At 34.9% G+C, this 16,225-nt stretch overlaps 1 protein-coding gene across 1 annotated transcript; it reads left to right on the top strand.

Moving 5' to 3' along the window:
• The first annotated feature begins 282 nt into the window (after positions 1-282).
• On the top strand, positions 283-5,108 carry LOC123908496 (transcription factor MYB52). Its single transcript, XM_045959149.1, has 3 exons — positions 283-803; positions 1,610-2,023; positions 4,677-5,108. The coding sequence occupies exons 1-3, from the start codon at positions 689-691 to the stop codon at positions 4,853-4,855; spliced, it is 708 nt and encodes a 235-aa protein (XP_045815105.1). The 5' UTR covers positions 283-688; the 3' UTR covers positions 4,856-5,108.
• Positions 5,109-16,225: the final 11,117 nt, after the last annotated feature.

The following is a 16,225-nucleotide window of genomic DNA, read 5'->3' on the forward strand; positions in this document are numbered from 1 at the left end:
ATTTGATCATGTCAATTGGATGATTGTTTATTTATATATGCTAGCAAAGTGTCTTACGTAATTCATGGTTGATTTTACATATAATCATCATATATAGTTTAATGTAAATTTTCATTGGTAAATATATAAAATATGGAAAATATGCATGCTTGGTGGGTTATAAGTAGAAGTTGTAGGTTAGAAACTTTGGAAAGACATTGAAAGCATAACCAAATTGGCTTCTCTAAGCAACCTCTTTTTTTTCTTTCCCTCACATCCCATATGTATAAATAAGTATTATTGATTTATTTATATTATATTAATATATCTAAATATCTATATCTATGTTTGTTAGCCAAAACGTTTGCATCAATCTTCCCACTCTCTAACGAAAAACTTCCCATCTTCCCCCACCATATATTCTTCCCATGTCTCTTTCTACTTCTTGTCTTCAATATTGTTAGTTTGTTACCCTCACCCTCCTCTTATATATACACCCCTTTTCATCTTCCACTTTGCTTTGATATGTATTCATAATTTTTCCTTAGCTTTGAGTTGATCTTATAGATCAAAGCCAAAGGGAGAGGACTATAGTTGGAAAATAATAGGGAAATTAATTATAATTTTCATATTCTTGAATTAGGGTTTTCTCTTCTTACTTTTATTAATTTGTTATATTTTTCTCTTCTTAGATATAGGAAGATATAACATGTGTAGTAGAGGTCATTGGAGACCATCTGAGGATGAGAAGCTTAGAGAGTTGGTGGTAAGCTATGGACCTCATAATTGGAACGCCATAGCTGAAAATCTACGAGGAAGATCAGGTAAAACTAACAATCATATATACTCAAATTTATTTATAATTATTCGTTGAACTAATAATTGATAAGAAAATTCATAAGAAAATTATGTCAACAACCATCTATCTATCTATCTATCTATCTATCTATCTATCTATCTATCTATCTATCTATCTATCTATCTATCTATCTATCTATCTATCTATCTATCTATATATATATATATATATATATATATATATATATATATATATATATATATATATATATCTATCTATCTATATATATATATATATATATATATATATATATATATATATATATATAGAGAGAGAGAGAGAGAGAGAGAGAGAGATGGTTTTGTACCCACTTAATTCTTAGGTATATAATAACTTCATAGTGTAAAAATTCTTTAGTAATTTTTCAAAATAAAAAATAAAAAATTGAATTATACACATGGAAAATATCAACTGTAACTAATACTCTCCTCTTTATAATTGATTGATTAAATATTTTTTTTCTAAGGTTTGATTAACAGATCAATATAAGTATTATTTATAGAGAGCATATAACAAGTGCAAGTGTAAAATGCATTAATTTTTCCATAAGTGCACTTACCCCTACATTCATGCACACAATTTGAGTTCTCCCTTCTACCTCTTTTTTTTTATACATAAAAGAAATGTTGTATTGGGACAGAAATACAAAGATTAATACTTCAACCTATATGCATAGAAATAACCAAAGATTTAGAAACATAATTTGTGATTTTATAAGTTTGTAGATATTAATTATAACATATGCTAATTTTTTTATCTTAATTTTATTAGGGAAAAGTTGTAGGTTGAGATGGTTCAATCAATTGGACCCAAGGATAAACAGAAGTCCTTTCACGGAGGAAGAAGAAGAACGTCTTATAACTTCTCATCGGATTCATGGTAATAGATGGGCTGTAATCGCAAGACACTTCCCCGGACGTACCGATAACGCGGTAAAGAATCATTGGCATGTAATGATGGCGAGAATGCGCCGAGAAAGGTATAAGATCTATGCAAAAGGTCCTCTTGATCATCACATAATTTTCTCTCCAAATGGTCATCAACCAAACTTTGAGAGAACAAATCTCAATTCTTTTGTTGAGAAGTATCACGAAAAGCCTACTTACCCTTGTGTCTCACTTAGCCCTTTCAAATTTCCCAAGTTTCACTTTCAAGATCCAAGTTCTTGTTCCACAATGCTTCAAGGTATATCCATTTTCATGCTTCCTATAACTTCAATATGATATAACTTAGGGTTAAATATTTTTTCCCTATAAAATTACAAACTTTTTTGGTCCCTATTAAAAAAAGTGTTATGGTTTGGTCCCTATAAAATTATTACGCACGACTTTTAGTCCATATTGTTAAACAAATGTGTATATTTGAATGATTATTTTGCATACATCCTTAGAATTAATATTATAAAAAGTTCTTCGAAAAAAAAAAAAAATTCAAAATTTGATTTCTATCTCAAGCATTTTGTTACTTTTTTCTTCATCTTTTGAAATTTAAAAAATTCATATTTAATTCTTCTCATTTAAAAAAATTCTAAATTTTTGTAAGTATCTCTTTTTTTATAGTTTTCTAAACATGTCTAAAATAATTATTAAAAATTTAAAATTTTAATGATAATTAAAGAATTTTTAAAATTTTGAAAAAGAATAGGTGCTTCAATTTTTTTAGGGATCAAAACATGTCACTTTTCTTATAAGGACAAAAACAAAATTTAGTAATTTATAAGGACAAAAACATATTAATACTAACCCTATAATTTATATACAATTACTATTTTCCATCATGATTGTTTTAAATTGTGGTACAAATTAACTTAAATTAAACCAATACTATAAGTTTAGAGAATTTTTTACAATCCAAATTAAATTAAAAAAAAAAAAGAGATACTCCAACTCCTTAAATCCATGATTAAAATATACATTCTAACCATTCTACCTTCTTACTTATGAACTATCACCGGGTGGAATGGACGGCTCAACTAGTTAAATTAATTCAGCTAAAGATTATGGAGTTTCAAGTCTAGGCAAGGAGAAAAAACTAACATAACATTGTAATATACTATCAACTAACACTGCATTAAAAAAAAAACTTATGAACTACTCCACCGTTCCTTTTTACTTGTCGCTTTAGGGAAGAAAAAAATTAACAAATTAACAAAGTGTATTTTTGCACATTATCCTATTATACTTTTTTTTTAACCAAAATTATACTCTTATTTTAATTCACCAATAATTTTATTTTTTTGCACTCACTTTCTCTTTCCAATATATTTAATATATTATATACCAAAAAAAAATTAATATGTTATGTACTAAAAAAATAAAAAATAAATTAGTTTTCCAAATATATATTAAATTTTTGGGTAGAATATGTTTTCATTCCCTACTTTTATATTGAGTTTTGGTTTTCGTCCCTATACTTAAAATCACTTGTTTTCGTCCTCAATTAATTATCAGTTTTGATTTTAGTCCTAAATGTTAAGTCAACTAATAGTTGACTAACTAACAGAAGTCCACGTGAAGCTTCCATGTTGGATTTCATTGACACGTGACATCCTACGTGGATTGTCATGTCAGATTTTTTATTTTTAAATTTTCTTTTTTTACAATTTTTTTAAAAAATTATTTAATATTTATCTTCAACTATTCGATGAAGTTGATTTTAGGACTCATGTATCATGCATCTCTCCCCATTCTATATCATGCATCTCTCCCCATTCTATTTCCTTCTTTTTTTATTAGTTTCAAAATAAAAACTTGAAAAATGAACTATCAATTTAGTCTTTTTAAACATTCATTCTTTCACCGATTTCCTTTCACAGATTTTTTTTAAAAAAAAACAATTTAAAACAAACGTTGGTTTTTTTTTCTATTATCAATTTCATGTTATTACAAACTACATTAACAAGTTTATCAAAGATAAAAGAAATTACAACCATGACGAAAATTCACCGTATTATAATTTTCTGCTCCATTGTAAACGAAATTACCATTCTCTTAAAAAAAGTATTAAATATTTTATTTTAAAAAAAAAATTGTAACTTTTTTTTTTATAAAAAAATATGATGTGGCAGTCCATATGGCACGCCACATGTCAACGGAATCCAACATGGCACGCCACGTAGACTTCCGTTAGTCAACTGTTAGTTAACTTATCATTTGAGACTAAAACCAAAACTGACAATTAATTGAGGACGGAAATCAAAATTCAATATAAAAATAGGGACTGAAAATATAATTTTAAATTATCAAAATGACAAATAATTTGAAATAGTTTTATTTTTTAAAAGGAAAAGTAAAAAGTAACGGAGGAGTATCACTACACACCTCCCTGAAAATGGTTATATCTATTTCAAGGTCAGAGCAAGCCACATATTACTTAATGACAAGATTACACTATATCAAATATTATCAAATCAAATTTCTTTACAATCACATTTACATCCATTAAAACAATATTATAAAATATTATCATTATTATTATTTAGCAAAAGAAGGTATGTTAACGGGGTTGTGGAGTACAAAGAAAATTATAATTCAAATAAAATGAAATATTTCATCAACTTTAAAGAGATCAAAGCAAAAAAGAAATTAAAAAACACTTATATAAAGGTCATTATTTTTTTAATCAGAAAAAATTATTATACAATTAGTACCAACACATCATGGTCATTGTAAAGTTATTTTACACATGCATCCAATAATATACCAACACATCATGTATTGTGTTTAAAAATACATGACTTATCACATTCATTAAATGATATGACAACACTGACCGACAATGCATACACGGTTGGGAGAGGGAGAAATTGAAAATGTTAATTATGTTTGTTTGATTGTAGATAAAACTCAAACTCAATCAGTTGAGTTCTATGATTTTCTTCAAGTGGATTCCAATAAAAGTGAAGTAACCGATAATGCTAGAAAAGATGATGAAGAAGTCAATCAAGATGTTGTGAAACTGCAGAACAACGAAAACAATGTTCCATTCATTGATTTTTTGTCTACTGGAAAGTGCTAACATAGTTGCAAAATTAAGAGATGATTAAATATCCAACCATTTGTATGAATTGAGCTTGATTAATTAGAACTATATCTCGACCTAGGCCTACTCATGTAAGTTGTAACTATATTTCACTAATCACACACACATAATGTATTTAAGGACATATATGTCCACTTGTAACATGTAAAAAAAAATAAATGAAAACTTCTTTGTATTGCAAAAATTGTAAAAAAATATTTTATATAATTATCAGATATAATATGTTGGTTTAGTTAGGATTTGGTCTGGATTCGCTGCGGTCAGATTTAAAAGTTCCTCACATCTAAGTTGGAACAATTTAAATTGCATTGAAAACCAAAAACATAGGTAAGAAAATTTGGATTTCTATATACTCTTCGTATTATTTTTTTGGTGTCATGCTATAACTGTGCTCAAATGATAAATGTTAAGGATTTCACGAATAATAATCTTGTGTTGTAAGAGTAATGTTTAAACTTTTTAATTTGAATGCACAATTTTGAAGATAACATTTCCACATTTGAATCTTTATTATGTTTTTTTAGGGCATAGGTTAGCATTTTCCTATTTTGTATTCTATAGGTTATTTGCACTAGCAATAATTTTGTGAGTCTTTCTTGTATCTCATTGATTCAAGCTTAGGACCTGTGTTTTATTGAGTTGTAATCGTGAACTTCTCCTGAGCTTTGAAGTACGGAGTTAGTTCTAGCGTTGTGTGTGATTTGCTCGTAAGCTTTTAAGCAAGAGTGAATCTTAGTTTTAGAGTAGAGTGTCTCCACCATTGGTTCTCATTGTGTTGATAATTAACAACGTTGTCTGTGTTGTTAGAAGGAATTGGGACGGGGTCTCATATCTATGAGTTCCTAGGTAGAATTAGCACGGGTAGTGTCTAGGTGATAAGTCGTAAACCGGGGTATTTGCTGAGGGCTTTGAACTAGAACTATTATAGTGGATTCATTCCTGGATTGGTATCCCCTAGAGTAGGTGACATTGCATTGAACTGGGTTAACAACTCTCTTGTGTTATTTATTTTACTGTCTTTGTTATTTGTATTCTGTGACAGACAAGTGTTGACACACTTTGCTCAACATCTATCTACTGTGTGGCAGTAATTTCAAAAGCGATGCGTAGCAGAGCTCAGAAGAGCTCTGATACCATCATGAAGTTATGGATGGTAAAGAGAAACACACTCAACATTGTGAGGAAAAGAGAGAATAGAGAAAGATGATCTTTGATTATTGAATCAATGAATGAAGAATTCAGTTACAAGCAAGCTGATATACTAGTAACTAAGCTCGAACAAACTAACAGAATCTCTATCAAACTATGACAGCTAGGCATTAGGCTAAGCTAATCTACATAAAGCACACTATAGTTACAATACACCAGTTACTTCATGCACAAGTAACTTCATTAGTAACTTAGTGTTCGGCAGTTCTACTCATAGATCTTGTTCTATAAACTATCATTTTGTTCTTTAAAAATGTAACGCGCTGTCATTTCAGTCACTAATTCAAACAAAATTACAAATTAGTCTTTCACTCTACAATCTATTAGTATTTTTGCCCCTACCGTTAAATTGAAACGTAAAGCCATTCAAGATTGTTGATGTGGCAAGTTGAAGGTCAAATAACATATACTCCCTCCGGTCCCTATTATAAGGAACACTTTGAAAAAATCACACAGACCAATGAAGCACATTTAACATAATTATTTTCATTTAATACTCTTATAAATTTTAATTTATTCCATGTATACCCTTATTTAATTACTCTTTATTCAACCAACTTACTTATTTTTAAATTCTCTCTCATAATAAATAAGGGCATAAGTGAAATTGAACATTTAAAACATTTGAAAATTGGTCAAAGTTTCTTATAAAAAGGACCAAATTTTTTGCCCTAAGTGTTCCTTATAAAAAGGACTGGAGGGAGTATATGGATGTGTATTCAAGGACCAATTTGTATTGAAAAGTGGTTTCTGTGAATATTCAAAAGAACACCATTACTCCTTTTAGAGCTGTCAAAATGGGTTAGCCCGAATGGGCCGGCCCGCCAAGCCCGATTTTTTCCCGGGCTTGGGCTTTGAAAATCCTAGCCCGAATTATTTCCGGGCTTTTTAGCCCGGCCCGACAAAGCCCGATTAAAATATGGGCTAGCCCGAATGGGTCGCGGGCGGCCCGCAAGCCCGAAAAAATTAAAATAAAAAAAAAATATATATAAAAAAAAATAATTTGTTTTGGATGATTTGAAATTAGTTTGTAATATAAATTATAAAACACCGTCCGCTACTTAAGTAGCAGATGAGTAAAAATAGGACGCGCGAGAAACTCGTATGTAGTGAATGAATAAAAATAGGGCGCGCGAGAAACTCGTACGTAGCGGATGAGTAAAAATAGGGCGCGCGAGAAAGTCGTAGCTAGCGGATGAGTAAAAATATGACGCACGAGAAACTCGTAAGTAGCGGATGCATAAAAATAGGCCGCTAGAAACTCGTAGGTAGTGGATGAGTAAAAATATGGCGCACGAGAAACTCGTACGTCGTGGATGAATAAAAATAGGGCGCGCGAGAAACTCGTACGTAGCGGATGAGTAAAAATAGGGCGCGCGAGAAAGTCGTAGGTAGCGGATGAGTAAAAGTATGACGCACGAGAAACTCGTAGGTAATGGATGAGTAAAAATAGGGCGCGCGAGAAACTCGTAGATAGGGATGAGTAAAAATACAGCGCGCGAGAATTATTATATATATATATATAGCGGATGAGTAAAAAATAGGACGCGCGAGAATTATTAATGCTATTTACATGGTTGAGTTTGAGCACTAGAAGTAAAAAAAAATTAAAAAAAATAAACCGGGCCGCCCGAAAGCCCAACTACCCGTACCAGGCCGGGCTCGGGCACTAATTTTGGTAGCCCGTTTTTTATCCGGGCTTTTTAGCCCAGTCCGACGAAGCCCGAAGCCCGACCGGGCCGGCCCGAAATTGGCCGGGCCGCCCATTTTGACAGCTATAACTCCTTTAATGATTCACATGGTATTAAGATTAATTTACCAAAGCAAAACTAAGACCAAGTCAAAAACTACTTTAATCATATATATTTTTTGGTATCATTTTTTCAGTGTATTCATTGATATCAATTTTTCAAATTATCATACTTTCATACAAATTACTATTACCTCCGTCACTAATTATAAGACCATGTTTGACTACTGCACGTACGCCAATACACAATTTTGATCACTAATATTTTTAATTGTCTATTATTAAAAATTATAAAAATTAAATATTTTGAAAATACTCATCAAAACAAATTGAACAAGATCTTATATGCTAATATTTACATTTATATATTATTAATAAAATATGGTCAAAACAAGGTAAATGAATACTATATTTTTGTCAAACAAGGTCTTATAATTAGGGACGGAGGTAGTATATTTTATGCTCTATTTTCGAACCAACTACTTCGAATTAATAAATTTATAGAACTGAATATAAAATCCACTCTCGTTCTAGTATTGGGGTTTTTTTTAGCGTTGCCCTCTTCCCTTCCCTTTTAGTACAACCTCTTCACCAAACATGTAGCCACGGCGGCGGGTGGTGTGACGGTCGGAATTTGCAATTTGCATTGTAGGCAGTAAAAACATAGTCTCCCCTACACTCAAACTCAGGTGACACGCGGCCAAATGTGATTGACACGACGGAAGTGACATGGTTTCAGCCAATTAGAATTCATGGTGAATTCTATAGATCATGACAGAAGTCGGGTTTGCATTATATAGGAAAAGAGTTTGCTTTTTATAATGCGAACTGGTGAAGGGCGTTCATTTCCTAGATAGCGAACAATATAGACATTGGGGTTGAATAAAAAAAGTCACTCGCTACATATATAGTGAACTGTTAAAACTGATGGTGATTCAACATTGTTGAAGAACAAACACAAAGTAAGCAAGAAGATGCGGAAATGGCTTAGGAACAATGTGAGCCTAAAAACCAAAGTGTTATATTATTACTCACAAAACTGAATTACACACTAGTTGCTCCTCTTATTTATACACTATGAGGAACTAGATCTAACCAAGCTAATGAAGTAGTTACATAAAGCAACAATCTCTAACTGTTAGATAAACTAATCCAAATAGACTCAATGACAGTTATGTTGGAGCAAAATTTGCTTCTCATTCATTATTGATAACAGTACTTGCCTTATATAGGTCAGACAACAATACAAAGCACACACACGAGCCAAGCACGCAGGCAAGGCCTTGACACACGCGCGCTAGGCATTACTTTAGGCCCACGCAACACAAGTCACAACACTATATACACAAGAGAACACTACAACACTTATACAATAAAGACTCCTAACACACGTTCCCCTAAATTGAACACCATTTGTAGATCAATTTACCAGCTCTAGAGTGCACAGGCCCAACTTTTCTCTATTCCTGCTAAAATTCTCAAAGCTCAATGCCTTGGTCATTATATCTGCAACTTGCTCAAAGGATGAGCAGTGAACCAGTTGAATTGTTCCATCTTTAGTTAAATCTCTTAAGAAATGGAACCTCGCATCTATATGTTTACTCCTGCCATGCATTACAGGGTTCTTGGACAACTTTATTGATGAGCTGTTGTCACAGTAAATGGTAATGCAGCCTTTCCCTTTTGTGTTAATTTGAGGCAAAATCCTGGATAGCCATATTCCTTGACAAGCATTGCTAGCCGCAACAATAAATTCTGCCTCAGTGGTGGACTATGTTACAATTGGTTGCTTCTTAGATGACCATGAAACTGCCTTAGTGCCAATCATGAACACATAATCAGATGTGCTCCTTCTGTCATCAATGTCTCCAACATAATCAGAGTCAGACCAGCCAAATAACTCTTCTCCCTTGACTCTTTTATACTAGAGACCATAGCTAGCAGTTCCTTTCAAATATCTGAGTATTCTTTTCACAACAGTCATATGAATCTCAGTAGGCCTTTTCATGTATCTAGCTAATAAGCATAAAGAGAAGGCAAGATCAGGCCTGGTGGGAAGCAAATACATCGAGCAGCCCACCATTTGTTTATACATTGTTGCATTGCTAGCTTGTCCTGTTTCATCTTTCTGCAGTCTACTTCCAGGCACAATGGGATTACTTACACTGTTATAATCATACATTCCAAATCTTTGCAAGATTTCAATTGCATATTTTTGTTGATGCAAAAAGATTCCATTACTATACTGCTTCACTTCTACACCAAGGAAGTATCTCATTTTTCCTAGATCAGTCATTGCAAAATTTCTTTCCATGGAGCTCTTGAATTCATCAAATAATTTTTGATCATTGCCTGTAAAGATCAAATCATCAACATATAAACTCACCATTATGATCCTTCCATCGGTTTCATGCTTGATAAATAGAGTGTGTTCATGAGGACATTTTTCAAATCCTTCTTGACTGAAGTAAGTTTATATCTTGCTCTACCAAGCTTTTGGAGCTTGTCTTAAACCATACAGTGACTTCTTCAATTTGTACACCAGTTCCTTGTTTTTCTTTTGATAGCTCAGAGGCTGGTCTACATATACTTCCTCATTGAGTTCACCATGTAGAAAGACACTTTTCACATCAAGTTGAAACACATATCAGCCTTTTAGAGCAGCTACAGCCAATATAGTTCTTATAGTATCCCACTTTGCAACAGGTGCAAACACTTCATTGTAATCTATGCCCTGTTGCTGTGAGTACCCTTTTGCCACCAATCTTGCTTTTTATTTTTCAATTTTTCCCTGTTCATTGTACTTGGTTTTGTATATCTATTTTACTCCAATTTTCTTTGCACCAGCAGGCAATGCATTCAGTTCCCAAGTGTTGTTGCTTTCAATAGCTGCAATTTCAGTATCCATGGCCTTTCTCCATATGTCATGTTTACATGCATCTTCATAAGTAATGGGATCAGTACTAGGGGCGAAGATGGCAAGATTGTGCATTTCTACTTCATCAGTTACAAAATCATCAAGGTATCCTGGTCTTTTTGAAACTCTCTTATCCAGTGGTTGGATATCTCCTTCATCACTGTCTTCAGAGTCAAGCACTATTTGATCAGCCACATCATCATTATGTGCCTCATTTTCATCAGATTCATTCATTGATTCACTATGTTCATCTTCATTTTCTTCATCACTATGTTTACTCTTTAAGCAAACATCCGAGTCAAGTATCAATTCACTACCTTTGGATATATCTATTTCTTTATTCTCCTAATTCCACTGTTTAGTTTCATCAAATTTCACATCTTTGCTAACAACTATCTTTCTTTTTATAGGGTCATACAGTTTGTAAGCCTTGGATTCATCACTAATTCCCAAGTAGATACATACAATGCTTTTCTCATCAAGCTTTTTTCTCAGATTGTCAGGGACATGAACATAAGCAATGGATCCAAAAACTTTGAAATGACTTACTGATGGTTTACTTCCACTCTAGGCCTCCTCTGGTGTGATGTCTTTTAATGCAAAAGTAGGGAATCTATTGAGTATATGAACTGACCAGTTGACTGCTTCAGTCAAAAAGCTCTTTGGTACATTCTTATCTTTCAACATGCATCTCACCATGTTCATAATGGTTCTATTCTTCCTTTCTGAGACCCCATTTTACTGAGGTGTATAGGAAGTTGTAAGTTGTCTTTTAATGCCTTGAATGTCACAATATTCATTGAATGCAGTTGAAGTATATTCACCTCCTCTGTCATTTTTCAAGCATTGAATCTTAAGCTTGGTTTAATTTTCAACAATAGCTTTGAATTTTTGGAAGATGGTTAGAACTTCTTATTTCTCACTTAAGAAGTATATCCATGTTTTTCTGCTTAGATCATCAATGAATGTAATGAAGTATCTCTGATGGATAATTTTCGCAAGTGAACGAATTACCACGTAGTAATAAAAATATCGATCCACAGAGATTGTGTGATTAAACTAGTCGAATAGTGCTCATAAACATTATGCAAGAAATACACATAAATTGGGGGTATGTTGAGTGATGAATTGTTAGAAAACGTGCTTTGATATAATGGAAAAGCGAGGTAGAATCATCGGAATCGCCTAGTCTATAGCTAAACCACATGCAATCTACTATATCATAGGAATCTACTCAAGTGTTCACAACTAGATCGACAAATTAGTGAATCACAATCTCTTGTCAAAATCCACTCTATTCGTTGTCGATACTCCCCCGATCTCTCGGGCGGAAGCTACCTACAACGAATGATATTAACGCGCGTCAATCGTTCGCTACACTCTATGTCTCAATCTCTCGACCGGAAACACTCGAGCGCTCAATACAATTCAGTTCAGAAATTAAATCAATACTCTCGCACGTGACCTAACTCGAAATCATTACAACACTAATGAAGGATTATAAAGCATTAAGCATCGAATTGCATTAAATCAACACTATGAACAGAGTAGATTCTTACACATATAGCAGATTACAACTGATCCATCTACATCCTAGACTATCCTAGATCCTACCTCCAAAGAAGCTTAGCTCCTCATCTCCCTTCGTTCGCGTCCTAGCTTCAACGTCATGGCTTGTGAATCCATGCTATCGATGTGCTTGGAGCTATCCTCTGGAGTCTTGAATCCCAATCTTGAAGTTTCCAAACCCAGAATGTAGATCAAATTTGCAGAATTTTCCAACCCTCCAACAGAATTATGCAGAAACCATATATACTGAACGCAACCACGCCGCGCGCCAGATCTATCACGCCGTGCGTGGTTGCAGATCCATCAACTACGCCGCGCGTGATAACGGTATCACGCGGCGCGTGATCAAGTCAGAGAGCAATCTTCTTCTTGAACAAGGCTTCACGCCGCGCGTGGTCAGGTATCCCGCCGCGCGTGATCAGAGTGAAAATCTTGGCTCCCTGTGAGCTCCATCACGCGGCGCGTGATGGGCTACGCCCCCAGCGTAGTGAAAAACATCCATTTCCTGCAATTTTTCCTGTTTTCTTGCAAAACAAGTAATCAAGCTTATGGTTAGATTTCTCTTATATTTATTGCTAAAAACCTACTAAAATGCATCCAATGTTGCTAAAATAGGCCTGGATTAGAGAGTGTGACGATTCGTCATCACAACCCCAAACTTAAACCTTTCCTTGTCCTCAAGGAAACAACTTTTACCTCAAGCTTTTGTGTCAAGACCTTGGCATTTTCCTTAAATTCACTCGAATCATACATACGTGAGAATCACCTGATGATCAATGATCCACCTGCAAACAATGCTCAATTGCACAATCGTTCCCGCAAGACATTTTCAAGTAGTTCACACTTTTCGACCAAGGCTCTATGATTTCATCACACTACTCACATGCACTCTTCAGTTTTTGGTAATTCACTCAAATCAACACATCAATGCAAGTCAACAATAATTTTGCAAGTAATCTAAGAATTCATTCGGTTCACTTTGTGCACACACATTAGAGGTCTTTTAGGGTTATAACGTGGCTTGGCTAGGGTGGATGGTGACATTTTGGATAAGTAGTAGAAAAACTTGGAGTTAGATCCCCCTATTAGTCAAAGAACATTTTCATAAACCAAACCCCTTTTGAAATATAGTGGACTAGAGAAATTTTTTTCAAATCATCAAACAAAGTTTTTCAATTCTTTTGAATTCAAGGCTATCACTTCTTTTCCATATTTTTTTCACATTCATTCATCTTGTTTGTTTTTTTCTTTTTCATTTTCTTTTTTGCCTTGCAATTTTTGAAATTTTTCAATCAAAACTTTTATAAGATCTCTAGTACCCTCACCCCAAACTTTATTTGTTGCTAATTCCAAAGAGCAACCCCAAACTTAGCGGTGAGCAATGCGCATCAACCACTAATTAGGTGCCTAACCTCCAAGAAAGTCATTCCTTTTTCTTTTTTTTATTCAAAATGTTCTTAAGGTTGTGCAAAATAACATTTTCTTTTTCAGCTCAAATTGGTTAAGCAAAGGATAATTATATGTAAGGGTGGATAGAAAGGCTCAAAGGTACCAAGGAACATGCCTCGTGTGTGCTACAAAAATACCAATCAAATAAAAAGACGACAAGCAAAATCGAGAGACAATACATGAGTGGATATCACACATAGAAGGAAAAGGAGTGTTTGGCTCAATACCTCTCGGTTGGGTCGAATCAAAGAACCGGTCAAAAAGTGTGCGTTCCCTTCCTTTGCCTCTTGATCACATGAGTGCAACAAGCTATTGCACTGCAGGTTTCACAAATCACACACGGAGAAAATCATGCAATTGATACTCAAGTAACTAGAAGGAACATGCCAAAGTATTGAAACAAACTCTAAAAGTAAACGCCATTCCACAATAAAAGAAGACAAAATTCAAATTCAAAGGTTAAAATAATACAATCCAGCCAAATCCAAGCAACATCAAAATATTATTACAAACCAACGAAAGTAAAGTAAACGAAAGTAAAAGGTAGAGAAAGAGTAGTAAAGTAGCAGCAGCAGAGAATCAGAACCAAAACCGTCAAACGGTGTCATCCGGCTGGCCGGTGAAGTAGTTTGTGAAGGGGCTATTCAAGTTCAGATTCAGCCCGTCCACATCCAGCATCTCCCTTTCCATAGCAGCTGCCTCATCCTGCTCAACCCGGCGTCGCCTCTCGATCTCAGCCAACTCAGAAGTTCTCAAACCAGAATTGTAAGCTTGTCTGGCCTGGAATGATGTCAGCTCCCTCGCCTGATGTGCCTCCCAATCAGTATCAACGGGGTACAAAGTCCCAAAAGTAGGAGGAGGGAAAGTAGACCGGTAAGCCATCGCCTCGGTGTACATGGAAGAGGCGGTATCAAAGTAGAGATTCGGCAGCCCCGAATATTGAGAAATCTCCATCTGATGCAACATAGAAGCAAGCTGATTCATATCATGAGAGTAACGAGGAGGGTCCTGAGCTGGTATATCGTGATACTCATGTACCGGATCCCCCTGTTGATCCGGATGATTACCTTCTTCAAACCGATTAATCTCTTCTTCTTCCCTCAAAGCTTCCTCCCTTGCAGCATTCCCCTCACCTCGGGGCACAATCGGTCCTCTCTCAAACTTTTTGATGAAGTAAGATAATGACAAAGGACGAACAGGATGAAGATCACCTTCTTGCACATTCATTGGAACATTATTCGCCCTACACAAAGCAGCGATGAGATTGCAATGTCCCAAAGTAAAAGTAGGATTCGGATGATTGGCTATTTCATGAAGATCTTTTTGTAACCAATACCCCAGATTAATATACTTCCCTTCAACCAACAACCGGACCGCGTAAGCATTATCAAGCTGAATCTCTGAATTGTTACCAACAACCCTCACATTCTTCAACCAAAATTCACCCCAAGCTCGGTGAACGGGATTAAAACTTGTTAAGCTCAACCTTCTAGGGAGAGAAGCTGCTGAGTGGGCTAGCCACATTGCTCCCGGACGACACACTATACTCTTCAGTTCCTCCCTAACTTCGATCCCACTCTTGTCGATCCTCTCTCTATCACGCAAGAGTTCACACACGCCTCCCGCAGCACAACCAAGCAGATTGTTTATAGTTTCAAAAGAATAACTCACCTTAACACCCCTAACCACAGAAATATATTCCGGAAACATTGGTTGATCAGGTAAATAGGCATTTGCAAAGAACTCCCTAGCCCACATCTGGTTGCCAGGATTAACCTCATCTTTAATCATCAACTTATTAAATTTCTCCCATCCCCTAGACTTGACCTCATTTCCTATCTCAGCCACACCATTCAGCAAATCCTCACCAAAACCCTTCTCTTGATTAATAGTAAAGGTTCGAATTTGTGTGTACCTTTTCTCATGAACTTCACTAATGAAGTGAGGATGAACTTGTGGCCGGGTAACACTGCTCCGGCGAGGAGGAGATGCTTGAGCGGACCGAGAAGATTGGCCCTTGCTTGCACTCATCTTTGTTCTTGCTTTCTTTGGTGGCTCTTGTGTTGGATTAGCATCACTCTTCTTCTTTCCCTTCCCGGTTAGCCGTGTCAACATGGTGATAGTAGGGAGGTTGAAATGGGTCAATTTGGGAAAGTGGTGAAATGAGGAATTTGGAGTGAATTTGAAATGATTGAAATGGGTTGTATGTGAATGTGAAGGAATGGGATGATTAGAAGTGATTAAAGATGAAATTGGAGAGGTTTGGAGGACGAAAATGGGTTAACAATGGAGTTTACCGTGTGAGAGGGCGTGTGGATTGATGATGGGATTGATGGATTGGTTGGGAAGATGAAGAAATTCAAATTTTACACGCTTTCCTGTGTAACCACGCCGCGCGTGACCCCTGCTACGCCGCGCGTAGTACCAATTGTAACGGTCAAGAACTTCTTTC

This window comes from Trifolium pratense, linkage group LG2, assembly GCF_020283565.1.
Source record: "Trifolium pratense cultivar HEN17-A07 linkage group LG2, ARS_RC_1.1, whole genome shotgun sequence".
Classification (NCBI taxonomy): Eukaryota; Viridiplantae; Streptophyta; class Magnoliopsida; order Fabales; family Fabaceae; genus Trifolium; species Trifolium pratense.

Coding starts and splice junctions, on each gene's coding strand:
- LOC123908496 (XM_045959149.1), top strand. CDS start 689: ATGTGTAGTAGAGGTCATTGGAGACCATCTGAGGATGAGAAGCTTAGA. Junction 804..1,609: donor AAATCTACGAGGAAGATCAG/GTAAAACTAACA, acceptor TAATTTTATTAG/GGAAAAGTTGTAGGTTGAGA. Junction 2,024..4,676: donor TTGTTCCACAATGCTTCAAG/GTATATCCATTT, acceptor GTTTGATTGTAG/ATAAAACTCAAACTCAATCA.